Source organism: Tenrec ecaudatus, chromosome 4, assembly GCF_050624435.1.
Source record: "Tenrec ecaudatus isolate mTenEca1 chromosome 4, mTenEca1.hap1, whole genome shotgun sequence".
Taxonomy (NCBI): Eukaryota; Metazoa; Chordata; class Mammalia; order Afrosoricida; family Tenrecidae; genus Tenrec; species Tenrec ecaudatus.
The window spans coordinates 105,106,737-105,122,585 of NC_134533.1; the positions used below are offsets into that span (position 1 = coordinate 105,106,737).

The 15,849-nt window shown below is 37.5% G+C and overlaps 1 protein-coding gene across 1 annotated transcript in view; it reads left to right on the plus strand.

Annotated features, from left to right (window-relative positions):
- The window catches only part of ATM (ATM serine/threonine kinase), a 137,396-nt gene that overhangs the window by 64,578 nt on the left and 56,969 nt on the right, over positions 1 to 15,849 (plus strand). Inside the window, exons 30-36 of the mRNA XM_075546557.1 lie at positions 6 to 180; positions 633 to 797; positions 2,258 to 2,390; positions 3,826 to 3,921; positions 9,504 to 9,675; positions 14,620 to 14,761; positions 15,671 to 15,847. Of these exons, the coding sequence (XP_075402672.1) occupies positions 6 to 180; positions 633 to 797; positions 2,258 to 2,390; positions 3,826 to 3,921; positions 9,504 to 9,675; positions 14,620 to 14,761; positions 15,671 to 15,847 (1,060 nt within the window). The remainder of the gene's footprint in view (positions 1 to 5; positions 181 to 632; positions 798 to 2,257; positions 2,391 to 3,825; positions 3,922 to 9,503; positions 9,676 to 14,619; positions 14,762 to 15,670; positions 15,848 to 15,849) is intronic.

Below are 15,849 nucleotides of genomic sequence, written 5' to 3' on the forward strand. Positions count from 1 at the left end.
ATTAGGCCTTCTCATTTCATGGATGTGTCGTTACGCACCTTCTCGCTTTGTTGTGACCTCCTAAGTCGGGTTTGCCAGACGGCAGTGGCGTTCTGCAAGGATGCTTTAGAAAGCCATCTCCATGTCATCGTTGGTACGCTTATCCCCCTGGTCAGTGATCAATTGGAAGTTCAGGAACAGGTAATCCGAAGCATTTTCAGCACAGTCTTTGAATACATGGATCAAGTTTTGTTGCAAGGAGTTCAATGTTTTGTGTTTACTTGATGTTGGAAAAAAATTCATAGTTATTAATCTTTGTTATCTGTTAATTACTAATCATTTTTATTGACTAAATAACCTTGTAGTTTCTGTTACTTATGATGAAGTGTAGAAGTACTCAAAACTAGGGATATTCTGATGATGTGTTAAATTACTTTTGTAAAATATTTAAGTAATAATATATTACACTGCAGTCTACAGTAGCACATGAGATATTTGTGAATTATTTAAAAACATAGAAAATAACTAGTTGTCTTTAAAATAATTGAAACATCTTATATAGAGTTATTTGTATTACATTGATCTTCGTGGTCTTACTTTACAATATAATTAAATTCTCCCCTTTTCCATCTTTTACTCTTAATTCCATTTAGGTCTTGGACTTGTTGAAATTCCTCGTGATAGATAACAAGGACAATGAAAACCTGTATCTCACAATTAAGCTGTTAGATCCTTTTCCTGACCACGCTGTTTTTAAGGATTTGCGTATTACGCAGCAGAAAATCAAATATAGTCGAGGACCTTTTTTACTCTTGGAGGTAATGATTTTATGATCATTTCCCTATTTGTATTAGAAAACATAGATAGTAAAACTTAAGTAACCAAATGCTGTAGGCGTACAGACCGACTCTTAATTTCTTCTTTTATATTGCAGTAAAAAGAGAAATACTAGTTTCCCGATAGGATATTAAATATGTTGTGTTTTCATGTGCATGATATCCTGTGATCCATTAGTACATTAAAATTATTGTCTGATCCTTTGAAAGACAGTTTACTAATTGGTTTCAAATGACAGTTAACTTTTTAAAAAATTTGATGACTGAATTTTCCTTAATCTTTTTTTTCTTTAATCTTTATAAACCGTTTGCATTGCTACTGAGAAGATATGTAGCAAAACAAATACTAATCCGCAGTTTCTGCACGTGCAGTTCAGTGACTGGCGTTCATCGAGTGGTGCTACATTTTCACCCTCGGTTTGAGTGCTCTGTGTCATCTGTCCTGTCGCTGCTGTCCCTCTGATTCCACACAGATAGATCTTGAAGGAGCACAATATTCAAAGCAGACATTCTTTAGTAGTTAAACTAAACTACTGTTTGTTTTTAAGACTTGAAGGGATAATATTGGATTAAGGTTTAAGGATTATGTTGGAATAACAGTGTCAGAGGTTTTGGTATCTTCCATGACGCAAGTCTGGACTCCAGGAACATTGGATATTCTCTGCCAAATTTCCCCATTTGATCAGGATTTTTCTATGGAATCCATGATCACAGTCTCCTTTTTTTTTTAAATCATTTTATTGGAGGGCTCATACAACTCTTATCATGATCTATACATACATCAATTGTTTAAAGCACATCTGTACATTCATTGCCCTCATCATTCTCAAAACATTTGCTCTCCATGTAAGCCCCTGGCATCAGCCCCTCATTTTTCCCCGCCCTCCCCATTCCCTTCTCATCACAATTTTCTGCAGTGGTGATTGGGCAAAGTGCTGTTCTCAGGCAAAGGAGGCCATTGTTTCTGGAGACAATCAGAAAACACTCCACACCCTCCTCTTCTTGGCCATCTTTACACGGTCACTCCAGACCAGGAAACACCAATGGTTGTTCTTGGATGCATATTAGGTGTGACTTTAAAAAAAAATAATTCTGTTATTTTAAAGTCAGTATGTTTGACTACATAGCAATATGAAAATATATTTAAGCATATTTAATATAAAACTAGTAAATATGTAGAAATTTGGGCATTATTTTCTCCAATTGATTATGCTGTACACTCTTAAAATCTGTTATCCTGACAGTATTGGAATTTGAAGATTTGAAACAAATTATAGAATTCAAAGTAGAAAAAATTTATTTCTATTTTATTTATCATAATTAATGACATCAGTCAGTATTTATACAAGACCCGTGCTTTTTTTTCCTTTATTAAACTTTACTCCACAGGCCTAACCAAGATATGCTAAAAGCATGTTGCATCTTTAATTTTCTCATTGTAGGAAATTAATCACTTCCTCTCAGTAAGTGTTTATGATGCACTGCCACTGACAAGACTTGAAGGACTGAAGGATCTCCGAAGACAGCTGGAGCAACATAAAGATCAAATGAAGGATCTCATGAGAGCTTCTCAGGGTACTAATTCTTTATACCTCTTTCTTTTAAAAATGATGTCCCTGAAGCTCTTGCTGTTGGTTTGGTTCTCGCTGTCTCAGTTCAGACCATCATGATTTAGTGTAGACTCTTAACATTTTCTTTCTAAATATAGAAATGGCTTTCTAGATTGCCTTCTTACCTTCAATCACTGCCATCTTGTCCATCCTTACACCTCTGCCAGCACAATTTTGCTGAAGCTGAGACATGATCTTTTTATAGTACTTATTTAAGAGTTTTAACAACTTTCTACTACCTAAAAGAAAAAAAAAAACAACCTTAGTGCTGTAGATTAAGCATTGAGCTGCTAATCGTAAGGGTTCGCAGTTCAAACCCACGAACTCCAGGGGAAAAGATGACGCTGTGAGCGCCCTTAAAGATGTACAGTTCCAGAAACCTAGAGGAATGGTTTCCATGCAAGCATCCTAAGTAATACAGCTCTGCTCTCTTCTCCAATCTGCCTGAACATCCCAAATGAATCTTATTTTAAGCCCTATAACCATGTACACCTGTGCATATGTATTTGTGTGTCTGTATTTATATCCATGAGTATGTTTATAGATGTACATATGTTTAAATGTATGTGTTTATAGGTTGTTGTTTTTTTAGCAAACATCTCTAGTTTGTTATTTTGTTAGTTTTAAGTTATATTACAATTTTGCACTTGAGGGGTAATTCTTTTTGTTTTGATTTTCATCTTTTGAGCCCATTTATTTCATTTTTCTGTTGTAAAATTTTATCTTTGCTATTTTTAAAGTTAACTTTGATTTTAATCATCTGACCTCAAAGTTTCTAATGTATTTGACTGTTATGCATATCTATTCTATATGGATGCCTCTAGCCCTTGTTTCCAGTATTTTAATATTTTATTAGTCTAAACCTGCTTCATCCAACACAGCCATTAGCAACTTGGAGCTATGTAAGTCTAAATTAAATGTAGTTTAGTTGAAATTTAAATAACTTGAAATGAATTCCTATACATTTCAAGTTCTCTGGAGTTACGTGTAGCTAGTGACTGCTTTTTGGTTAGCACAGATTATGGAGCATTGCGTCTCTGCAGAATGTTCTATTGGATGATGCTGGTGTAGATTCTAGATGCAAAAAGATTTTAAAAACGAGCAATTTCTCATAGTCCCTTTTGGCTTTCAGTTAAGTGACTTCTGTGGTCTGTTAATGTTTTGGCTAAAGTAAGGACTTTTTTGCACAGTGCTTCCAAACATCTTTCTTTGCTAGCTAGTTCTCATCAGATGGTTTCATATTTGATGCATTATTTTCCAACTGCTTAGGACTGAAAACTATTTTAAGCTTTTTGCATTTTGTTTTTGTGAATGTTTTCTAGTCTGACAATTTATGTGCATATTTGAAGCAAAATTGCTGTCACTGTAAGTTAAGCTAATTTTTTCCAAACTATTCCTAGAAAACCCACAAGATGGCATTCTGGTGAAGCTGGTGGTGAGCTTGTTGCAGTTGTCCAAAATGGCCGTAAACCACCCTGGGGAAAGAGACGTTTTAGGTAAACTATCACGTTGAGTGAGTGCGATGATTTGAAGATTCCTGTTGATGCTTGTTCAAAATAAAGATTTATCATTTGGGATTTTGATAAATGCCGTAGGCTCGTTAAGTGAACTCTTCTCCCAAGCAGCTTCCTTTTTAGCTTTTCCTTCTTCATAACCGTGACATAAGAAGAAAAGTTAGTGGTTTGTACATATACATGCGTATTACTTGAAAGTGTCTGATAGCCATTTCAGAGTTGATAGGCTACAAGTAAATTGATTGTAGAGATATTTTAGAAATGGATTTTTCTTACTGGTACTTAATCTCTTTTTCGTAACAAAAGTAACAAGGAAGGCTTGTAGCAGTAGATAAGTTCATACATTTAAACAAGTTTGAAGACCTTTCCTACTGTTATTTGAGGGAGGAAACCTAATATAAGTTAGTCAATGTTAGTGTTCCATGCATGCCATGGATGGTACATACTCAGTTCCTAGGCAGAATGGCAGTTTTAGTCCACCCAGAGCCTCCATAGCAGGAAGGTGTGGTGATGTACTTCTGTAGATTACAACCCTTGATGTGCACTTCTTCTCTGACATACAAGGAGTCAGCATCATGCCAACGGCAACAGGAGTTTCCGGTACCTAGGAGCAATCCTTCAATATCCTGGCATACTACATGCATTTAGACTTGATGATCATGACATGGAAATACCACACGATTAACTTAGTTAGAAGTTGTCATTACAGCACTGCTTCAAATGAAAGCAGGGAGAGGCATAAGAAGTACTTCACAGATGCATACCCTCTCAGTCCTCCTCCTTAGCCTGTCAGTGGGAGCCTAGTGTCCAGGGTACCTCCGTCTTTGTAAACTTTTTAAAAATCATTTTATTAGGGGCTCATACAACTCTTATCACAATCCATACATAAATCAATTGTGTAAAGCACATTTGTACATTCACTGCCCTCATCATTCTCAAAACATTTGCTCTCCATGTAAGCCCCTGGCAGTGAACTTTTGTTGTTGAATATACATAGCAAGACATACCCCAACTGAGTTTCTACATGTATCATTTGGTGACAGTGATTACATTCTTTGAGTTGATTAGCTATTTTCAACCTTTTTTGAGTTGTTTCTCCTTTGTTAGTATAACTTTAATACCCACCAAGGTTCCTATCTAATTGTTCAAGTTGCTGTTGTGAAATTACTTCCATAGAGATAGTTCTTAAAAGAGCAGACTTTTTTTCCCAACCACTTAGCACTATTATTCAGTTTTAAGACTTCAGGGGACAGTTGAGGTTTAAAGTTTGAGGATCTCAGTGCAATAGTTTCAGGGTTTTATTTACCTTCCATAAGTCTTAGTCTATGAGAATTTTAAATTCAGTTCTGCATTCCCCCCCCCCTTTGATCTGCATCTTTCTAAGCCAACTTTGATCAAAATATTTAGTAATGATAGCTGAGCACCATTCAGTTTTTTTCTCATGGTGTGTTACTCTGGGTTGACTAGAGAAACAAATTCATAGACACTCATGTGTATAACAGAGAGCTTTATATACAAGAGCAATGGAATATTGAGAAAACAACACTGTCCAGATCAAGCCCATAAGTCCAATATTAGCCCATATATCCAATACCAATCTATAAATTTCTCTTCAGACTCACAAAACACATGTAATGATGCTGAAGGCAGGAAGATCACAAGCCAGTGGGTGGAAAGTCTTGTGGATCCGGTAGTAGTACAATCATCTCAGCACTGGCATGGGTATCCACATGGCTTCTCTAGTTTCAGGGCTCTAGCGTAACTCCGTGTGTCTTGTTATCAGAAATATGAACCAGAGTCTCTGTGTCCCGCCTCCAGTGAGCTATTTATCTCTGTAGCACCTCCAAATGAGGTCATCAAACAGCGACCTGATTGACAGGCCAACCTCCACCCCTTCACTCTTAATAGTCTCAGGTTGGCACCAGATTATGTAACTACCACACATGGCTAAGGAGGCAGTTAGCCACACATCCTGAATCCTCATCCTGTTTCTGACTCTCCTCTTTTCTGCTCCAAGGGGAGAGGAATTGTGCCCTGAGTGGGTTCTCACACTAAGGTTCACACCTCAGACACTACATAACAAACTAGGAAGCTTTATAAATTTTGTTGGCATATTCATGTGCAAGTATGCAGATCATAATTATACAGCTGGAAGAATTTTCATAAATAGAATACACATGTACACATCCTATACCCAGAACACAAACAGAACATTGCCACGACTCCAGTTTATTTTTTTCCACAAGCAGGGACCTTGCACCTTTGTCGAGATTGTGCTGCTTCTAGGGGCAAACCTGATCTCCTACAAGAGACCTAAGTAGGCTCCCTATGTTACCTAAAGCCATAATGCTTGGTGATAGAGACTTGAAGGTTTGTGCATTCAGCTGTTACATTTTTGCCTCAGACTAATCTGGACTAAATGAATTCAGGTTAGGCATGGATTTCCTAAATTTGGCGCCTACCATTTTGAGCCAGAGGATTCTTTGCTGGGAGGAAGTGCCCTGCATGGTAGCATAGTTAGCAGCATTCCTAGCCTCAGCCATTCGGTTGATGCCAATCGGCTCCGTACCAGGTATAAGAACCCAAGCTCTCTCCAGATCTTGCCAGATGTCTACTGAGGAAGAAAATCACCTTTATTTTTATAAAGATCATTGGATTAACTTAACTACTGAGGTAATGCAAACCCACAATTATTTATTTTAATTGTGAAAATTTCTCTCTGAACTTAGTAAAACTGAGCTACCAATGTCCAATTATGCCTCCAAGTTGGAGGATGGTGGTAAATATTCGTGTGGTTTTTGTGTATTTTCTACTTAAGACTCAGAGTAACGATATTAATCAATTCCAGGATTATTTCTTTAAACAGCATTGTGGATATGAAGGTATTTCTTTTAAGTGAAATATTCACAAAATCGATATCTCAGTACATTTTTATCATAAATTGTAAACTCTCCTTTGGTAGAAAGCCCTATAGTGAGCAAGGTATTTTCTTAATGATCCAGCGGCCGTGTGAATATTAAGCAGCAGTGCAGTAGGTTTTCTTTTTTTTTTAACTTAAAAAACATTTTATTTGAACATAATCCACATATCAGACAATTTAAGAGTTCAATCATATCAAGAAGAATTGTACAGTCATTACCAGCAATAGGTTTTCAAATGTAATTAAAGCAAGTATTGACTGGTTGTGTGTTGGTTAAGCCACATTGTTTGCCCAGCTGATACTTTGAGGCCACTTCCATATGAATTGCTAAGTGCTGACACACTATTAGCATCGAGTCTTGGGTGAGCACCCAGGAGGACATTTAACTAGATTTTAGTTCTCCGGTAGAGTGATGTCTAAGGTGGGACTTAAAGGGTAAGTAGGACCTATAGTTCTCTTTCATCCATTAGTTATCAGATAACTGAGTTGATTAGAGAAATGTGTAAATGACGTATTTCAACATGTCTTCACTGAATCTATGAATTAGTGTTGATGGTAATCTGTTCATTCATTCAGTGTAATCCCCATCAAAATTCCAGCAGGTTTATATTTTAAAATTGACAAATTGGTTCTAAAATATATAGAGAAATGCAAAGGCCCCCGAGTAGCTAGTCCAATGTTGAAAAGAATAACGTAGAGCTCTTATAGTCTGTCAGGTACCAAATTTACTCCAGAACTGTGCTAAGAGAATGTTATTGACACAAGGATAAACAGATCAATATAATAATATAGGATATCCAGAAACACCCCCAAATAAGAAGGGTAAACTGATAAAAATGACCGATGGCCTTGTAAATTCAGTGGGGGAAGGATAATCATTTTAATAAATTGTGCCAATAATGAGATAGAACCTTGATTCCATCTCACACCATCACAGAAATGAATTTGAAATGGTGCAGTGCAAGTATGAAAGGCTAAGCAAAGTCTGTAGAAGGAAAATATATGTAAATACCTTTGTGACCTTGGGTGGTTTAGGATTTCTTAATGGCAAAGAGCATTAACCTTCCAAATTTCTGTCGTGTCCCTTTATGTAAAATGTCTGTTAAGACAGTGAAACTGCAGTACACAGGCACTGCAGTTTATGTCCTAGAAGTCTCGTCCAGGTTATATATAAAGAATTCCTACTACTCAATAAATAAAGAAAACTCAATTTTATAAGTGGATAATAGACTTACGTGGACAAGTCACAAAGAGTATATTTAAATGATTCATAAACAGAAAGATAGAAATTAAAACAATGATGTAACGATTCCCAGTATGACTAAAGTTCAAACTGACCATTCTCCATGCCAGTGTTAGGAAAGCTTTGGAGTACCTGGACTCTTAAACATTGGTAGTAGAATAAAATTGTTGGGAAAAGTCTCTCTTTGTCCTAAAAGAAGCACAGGCCCATATGTACCAAGAGACATGCACAGGATTTTATTTTCTAATGGTTTTATTTCTAAGTCCAAAATTGAAAATAGCTAGATGTTAGTCACTAAGAGAATGGATAATTGGGTTATTATATATTAAAATACAGCAGTAAAATAGAACTGACAACTGCTGCATGAGCCACAAAAGCTGTCTACTTATGATCTACATACTTTTCTGCACATGAATACCTGCCAGTAGAGTTTACAAAAACTCCCTAGTTCGTGGTGTAGTGCCCAGATCTTACCGCTTGTAAGCAGCCACTCAAGACACAATTGGTCTCTCTCCACATGGAACAGAAAGATAGGAGAGTCGGGAATCAGAGGAAGATGCAGGATGTGTGGCTAATGGCCTCCATGAACAACTAACTGCCTCCTTTACCATGAGACAAGAAGACTGGTCCTCAGCTACCATTGCTGAGCAATCTTGATCAAAGATGGCATCGAAAAATCTGTATTAAAAGGAGGAATCCGTTCAAGTACGTAGTGTGAAAGCAGCCATAAACAATATGTAAACTAGTAGGTGTGACCATGTTTCAACAACGTTTTATAAAGAACCCATTAAGCCATAGCTTGCAGACCTGGGTGTGATAGAAGTTTAGACTGTATTTATTGGTGACAGAATAGAGGAGGAATTGGTATTGACATGTTATTAGGTAGTTATTGCTGCATAACAGTTAGCCAAATGCATAGTAACTTAAAACAATAACATTTATTATTTCACAGTTGCAGTGGGTCAAGAATCTAGGAGTAGCTTAGTTCAGTGGTTCTCGATGGGGATTTAATAAGGTTGTCAAACTATGACTGTCTAAAAACTTTCTCCAGTGGAGAATCATCACTCCCCTGGAAAATTAGTGCTTACTGCCTCCATTTCTTATTACATATACCCATATTACATTATGACTGCTTATGAATGTCTTGATGACATGGCAGCTGGCTGCCCCAGAGTAAGTTATCCAAGAGAAAAGCGAAAGAGGAGGCACAAATTGTTGAAACATCTATTAAAATATCATTAGGCATCCTTTGGTAGTTATTCTTTCAAAAAGTAGAGAGAATGATCCCCCCTGAATGTGGGCTGTACTCATCTTCTGTGCGCCTCCTCTTTGAGTCAGAGTATTTTTGTGCTCTGTATGATCTTGTAACTATGAGTACTGAAATGAAACTTCTATTTACAGAGGCTGTTGGAAGCTGCTTGGGAGAGTTGGGCCCTATCGATTTCTCTACCATAGCCATACAACATAGTAAAGACGCGTCTTACAATAAGGCCCTTGAGTTATTTGAAGATAAAGAACTTCAGTGGGTTTTCATACTGCTGACGCACCTGAATAATACCCTAGTGGAAGATTGGTGAGTCTTTAAGGGTAATGTATATCTGATAGACATCCAAGGAGAATTAGTATTTCCAATAACTAAAGCTTTCTTTTAAGTTCTCATTCATTCAAAAAAATTTCATGTAAATCCCTGTATTTTTACTAATTCCTACTGAGATCCTATTTTGTATTAGGTACTGGATATGGTAACAAGCATTCTAAACTAGCCCTCTGTTCAATTCTACTTGGAGTAGACACTAGTCAAATTGTAAGAAACTAGCAGTGACGTTAAATTCAACACAAGAAATTATCAGACTGATAAGAGGTGATGCTCTAAGCATTTACCTGCTCTGATTTGCCACCCTACTAATCTAGCTTTAACTTGATTCTTGTAGAGCAGAACACGAAGCAGGTGTTTCAGAACCCCAAAAGTCAAGTGGTTTCCTGCCTACTTATTCTCTATGCAAAAAAATTAAAATAGCAGCCTGGAATGTTAGCTTTCTTCTTGTGAGAGTTCTCCCTTCCCCTCCTTTTCTAAACAGTTTATTAGGAGCTCTTACAGATATTGCTACAATCCATAGCTCCATGAATTATGCTTGATCTACTAGTTGTGAGGTTTCTTTTTTGTTTGTTTTAACTTATATATTGAACACCCATTACCATCATTTTTAAGAAATGTATATGAGGCCTCTGCCCACACTGGGCATCTTTTGGAGGTAAGGCTGTATTTTGACTCTGATGCCCTACTATTTGCTGTCCCTTATCTTTGGAAATATATGATTTGTGATGATACCTAACGTGTTAGAATTGTTGAATTAATAGACAGTCTTTCTTTAGTTGCTTTCGTTATTTTAAACCATAGAGTTGGCACAGTTTTTTCACCAATATTTTATTATAAAACTTCAAGCACACAGCAAATTTAAATAATTTTAAAATAAAAGTCATATATGAAGAGGCTTCAAAAAGTCCATGGGAAAAGTGGAGCTTATACCAAGGGCTCAAATAGAAAATGTTTTGGAAATGATGATGGCAACATATGTACAAATATGCTTGATACAGTTGATGTGTGGAATATTATGAGAACTGTAAGAGTCCCCACTAAAATGATGTGGGGAAAAAAAAGGTCCACGGAAAAGTGGAATTACAAGGTAATGGCGGTTTTCTACCACTTTCTGAAACCCGTGGTAGATCACCTAAAGAGACATGGTTAAGCTTGCGGCTGTGTATTAAAGATCAGGGGTTTGAAGTCACCAATTGCTCTGTGGGAGAAACACGTGCATTTAGCGTTTGTAAAGATCCACAGCCTGGGAAACCCTCTGGGGCAGTCTACTTGCCTGTAAGGGCCCTCTGAGTTGAAATCAGCTCATTGGCAGTGGGTCTGGGTTTGGTGTCTGAATATAAACAAACTTGCAACCCAATATAATTAAAAACTAAATTTGGAAGCAACAATTATCTTTTGAAATCAAAATATATTTTCATTACATGAGAGGCAGAGGAAAATGGTTAAAACCACCCAGCAGGGAACTTGGGCACGACTGCCAGCTTAGCCCTGTGTTAGTAGCAGATGAGACAACTCACCGACTGCCTCTCCTTTCGGCCGTGAGAACAGTCCAAGTCGCCTCACAGAACTGATGCCATCACGAAGTAGGATTTCTCTTTCCCCAAACCATTTTATTGGGGTTGATGCAGATAACCTATCATTCCATCACTCAGTCACATCAAGCAGTATTGTACAATTGCTACCACAGTTTCAAAACATTCTTTGCCTTCTTGAACTCCTTGAAATCAGCTCCCTTTGATTCCCCCCCCCCTTCCCACAATGACCCCAGAGTACATGGTGTCCCTATAGGCTCATTAATCATGGGCTTCATATACTGAGAAACAGAAAAAAACATATCATAGAAATTCAAGAGGATGACCACAATGCCATACCACATCTTAGATAAACCCCCCAATACAGAAAATGTTGAAAACCAGATCAGGCCTAACATGCATTCGAGGGGGATCAACTTACAAGGTTTTCACTGTTCAAGGCCGCTGTCTCATTTTGATCTTCTTAGCCATCTCTCCAGTGCACTCTGCTGTGGAGAGGGAGATCACCAGAGGCTCATTTCTATGCAATTCCCAGTCGACTCTTGGGCGCCCTCTGTCATTCTCACAATTGAGCCTCTCGCACCAGTCCCTCCTTGGCCTTCGGATCACAGTCCTTTTGTGACTGATGTTGGGGCGCAGATGCTGAAGTGAGATGTTAGAATGCTAAGACCACAGTACTTTATTGACTACCAACTAGTTCCATTAATAGTGTGTGTTATTAGCATTTCTATTAGGACAACATTATATTTATGATACATTGAAAGTACTATTTTAATAATGGGTATGTGTCCCAGAATTAAATTGATGAAGAAAAATCAGATGTACATGTCATTGTAACTCTATATAAAGAAAATATTAAAGAGAGATGCTAAGAATAAAGAGGAAAGCAAAGTTCTTAAAATCATTCACAGTGTACTTTATTGCATCTATCATCCTTCTCTCCTTGTTTGTGACATCTATTTCAAAGAAATCCTTGTGTAGTTTTAAAGAGATCCCCCCGGCACACATTTATAAACATTAAATGTTTGAGTCATTGCAGTAGTTTGAAAAGAGTTTAGTCAAAAAGTTTTGCTATTTGGGTTTTCATTCATACCTGCAGCAGTGTATTCCAAACAAAGTGTTCATGGCTGTGATCCGTTGGTGCTGCAGGCAGGTGCACTTCAAACAGACGCCCATCAAAACAACCTCTTGGAGGATCTGATGAGCCCATTCAATTTAAGGTGGAGAGATGAGTTTAGTTTTCATATTCCTTTATGATTAAACTTTTTTTAAAGGTTTTGAGATTTAAAAGAGGTAATCTTGAAGGACAGGATGATCAAGGGGGCTTATGACAAAGAAATTCTAAGACAACTAATCAGTGAGGAAAAGGTCAAGGATTTTTTTTCACATCACCGAAATGTTCCTTCCTTGAGGATCGCAAGGGTTATCCTACAAGAACTTTGTTGGGAAGCCGTATCCCATCTGCCCCACAGCCCTAATCTTGCCCCTGCAGATGGCTTTTGTTCTCAAAGAACATTGAGAAGAAACACAATTTGGGGCCCTTGAGACTGTCGAAATAGCCCCTTTTGATGTGGTTTCAATTGGCGTGCACAGAATCTTGGAGAGATGAGAGCTCTGTCTTCAGAAGTGTGTGGTCCGTAGGGCAGGATCTGCTGAGAAATTGTGGCTTCACATTTTTATATACACTTGTTCATAAAGGTTTCTTTGATTTTATAACAATACTTTAAAACTTACCCTTGCAACTTGAACCAACCCTATATAGTTAGGGTTTGCAAGGCTTTTACATGACATTGTCTCAGTTTAACTTAAAATTGAGACTATGGAGAAGAGATGCAATGTGTCGTTTCATGTCTTCTTTTAAACAGGATAAACGTAGTGGGTGCTTTAGGGTCTTCTTACACAAGGGAAGTTGACCAGGGGGTTCTTGGAACACAATAACTGTCATGAGAGATTTTCTGCGGGCAGTGCCCTTTCGTTGGTCAGAGTGATCGAGAACTAGCTGCTAGGTGAGGCAGGAGTAAAACATTCCGGCTGTGGAAATGAGCTGGGTGTGTTTGAGGAACAGAATGACGGCTGGAATTGGGAATGGTTGTAGGAGTTGAGATGGAAAAGGTAAGATTAATTCTGATTAAGAACATTGAGTTTGATATAAAGGCAATCCGTGGAGTTTTAAGCCAGTTCACTGGCATGAGGCAGCTTACATTTTTTTTCACTTGACTTTTATATTGTAAGTAGATTTTGTGTGGGCAAAACCACACACATGAAAATACTGATTATGAAAACACTGCAGCAGTCCAGAAGAGGTGACTTTTACTGGTTTAGAATGGTAGAATGCAGATGAGAGGCCTGGGTGGAACCAGTGTCTAGTCTCAGCATAGTGCCAGCGGGACTTGCTGGTGAACTGGACATTAAGGAGGGAAGGGAAGAAGGGAATTAAGGATGAATCCTTGTTTAATGAACACCTGGATAAGACCGTGGTTTTTATGCTTTTGTCTTAAAACTAAGTACCGTATATACTCGAGTGTAAGTCAGTCCGAATATCAGCCGAGGCACCTAATGTTACCACAAAAACTGCATAAAAATGTGCTGAAAAACTCGGCTTATACACAAGTATATAGAGTAACCTAAAAGGGATTAAACCTTTTCTTAATCATTCACGGTATCAACCTCTGTAGCAGTTTTTAATCAGCTGCCATGTTTGCAATGCCCGTGTATTTCAGCCCTTCATTTTTTTTATTTTTAAAAATCATTTTGTCGGGTATTATAACTTCCCGTACATCAAGCAATATTGTACAATTGCTCCCACAATCTGTTTCAGAACATTTTCTTTCTTGAACTCCTTGATATCAGCTCCCCTTTATCATCTCCCTGCCCCTTATTGTTTTTTTGTTGCCATACCTTATACCATCCAATATATCCATTCACATACAATTCTGTTGTTCGCTCCGCCCAAGTGGAATCTGCAGTTTTTATTAGGACACTGTCTCACTCACACCAAATTTTTTATATCCTACCAGAGGATATTACCAAGATCTTGTTTTCTTTGGTTCATTGGTGTTCTACTATTCAGATTATTCATCTTTATTAGGCTAGGCTAGTCCTAAATAAGTTTAAAATTTATACTAGTTTTTAAATTTATACTAGTTATAATGATATAAACTTTAATATGTTGTATAAAGGTTACTTCTTTTGTAGCTATTAGCAACTCAGATTGCTTGAAGTATTTGAAAGTTCTTTAATAATTTTGACTGCTTCTATAGATGTAGATTTTCTAATTAATGTAAATGAAAAGTACTCCTTAAAGATTTTTTTCAGCAAAAAATATTTAACGTCCATTAAGATTAATAACTAGTGTGCTCTATAGACATTGGAATGTTGTATTTTTCAGTGTGCAAGTTCGATCCGCTGCTGCTACTTGTTTGAAAAGTATTTTAGCCACAAAGACTGGACATGATTTCTGGGAGGTGTACAAGACAATGACCGATCCTATGCTCACCTATCTGCAGCCTTTCAGAGCATCAAGAAAAAAGGTATCTCAAGTTGTAAATACTTACTGAATGTCCACTATACCTGCAGTAGTCCTGTTTACTGAGGGCTAAAACTGTTGACTGACTTCTAGTCCCATTGTATTATCATTTGACTTTGTCCTAGAAATAATGCAAACTACCTCCTGAATGGAAGTGATTTATTGTTTTTAATGATGGCAGTGTGTGAAAACTGGGACAGGGAACCTACAGGAGTGATGGTTGATTAGAGGAGGCCAGTTCTTCATGAGAAAGTATCACAGTCCTGCAGTGACGTATGAGATGGGAACCGATAGAGTTCCTCCTTTTTGCACGTTGATGTGATATTTGTCCTGCTGAAAGAACACTGTGAATGATGCTTAACAATTTCTGTTTCTTTTCTAGTCTAAGCATTCCACGTGAACATTTTCTTAAGAGTTACAGAGACATGTACATCTGACTTTTCATCAGTTAATTTCAGGACACATCCCATTATTGAGTAACACTTTCAATGTATCATTATACATTGTCCTGGCGGAACTGCTAATAATGCATACTTAATGAACTAATGGGCAGTTTATCAGGCACTGTGGTTTTAGCATTGTAAAATCTCACTTCATTGGGAGTCAGTTCTGTGTGGCGGACTTGGACTGCTTTCACAGCCGAGAGAGAGGAGGCAGTTGGTGAGTTGTTTATCTGCTACTAACGAGTGACTCAGAGTAGCCCCCAAGTTCCCTGCTGGGTGGTTTTTCACCTTCTCACTCTGCTTCTCATGCAAGCAAAACTCATTTTGATTTTAAAAGAGAACTATTGCTTCCGAGTTTAGTTTTAACTGTATTTAATTATATGTGGGAGCAAGTTTGTTCATCCAAATACTCACTTAAAGAAGGAAAATAGACTTCTAATGATCTCGTTAACATTCTGATTACTCTCTAGTTTTTAGAAGTACCAAGACTCGACAAAGGAAGTCCTTTCGAAACCCTGGATGATACAAGTTTGTGGATTCCTCAAAATGGAAATCATGATGTTTGGATAAAAACACTGACTTGTGCTTTTCTGGACAGTGGAGGCATAAAAAGTGAAGTGCTTCAATTGCTGAAGCCCATGTGTGAAGT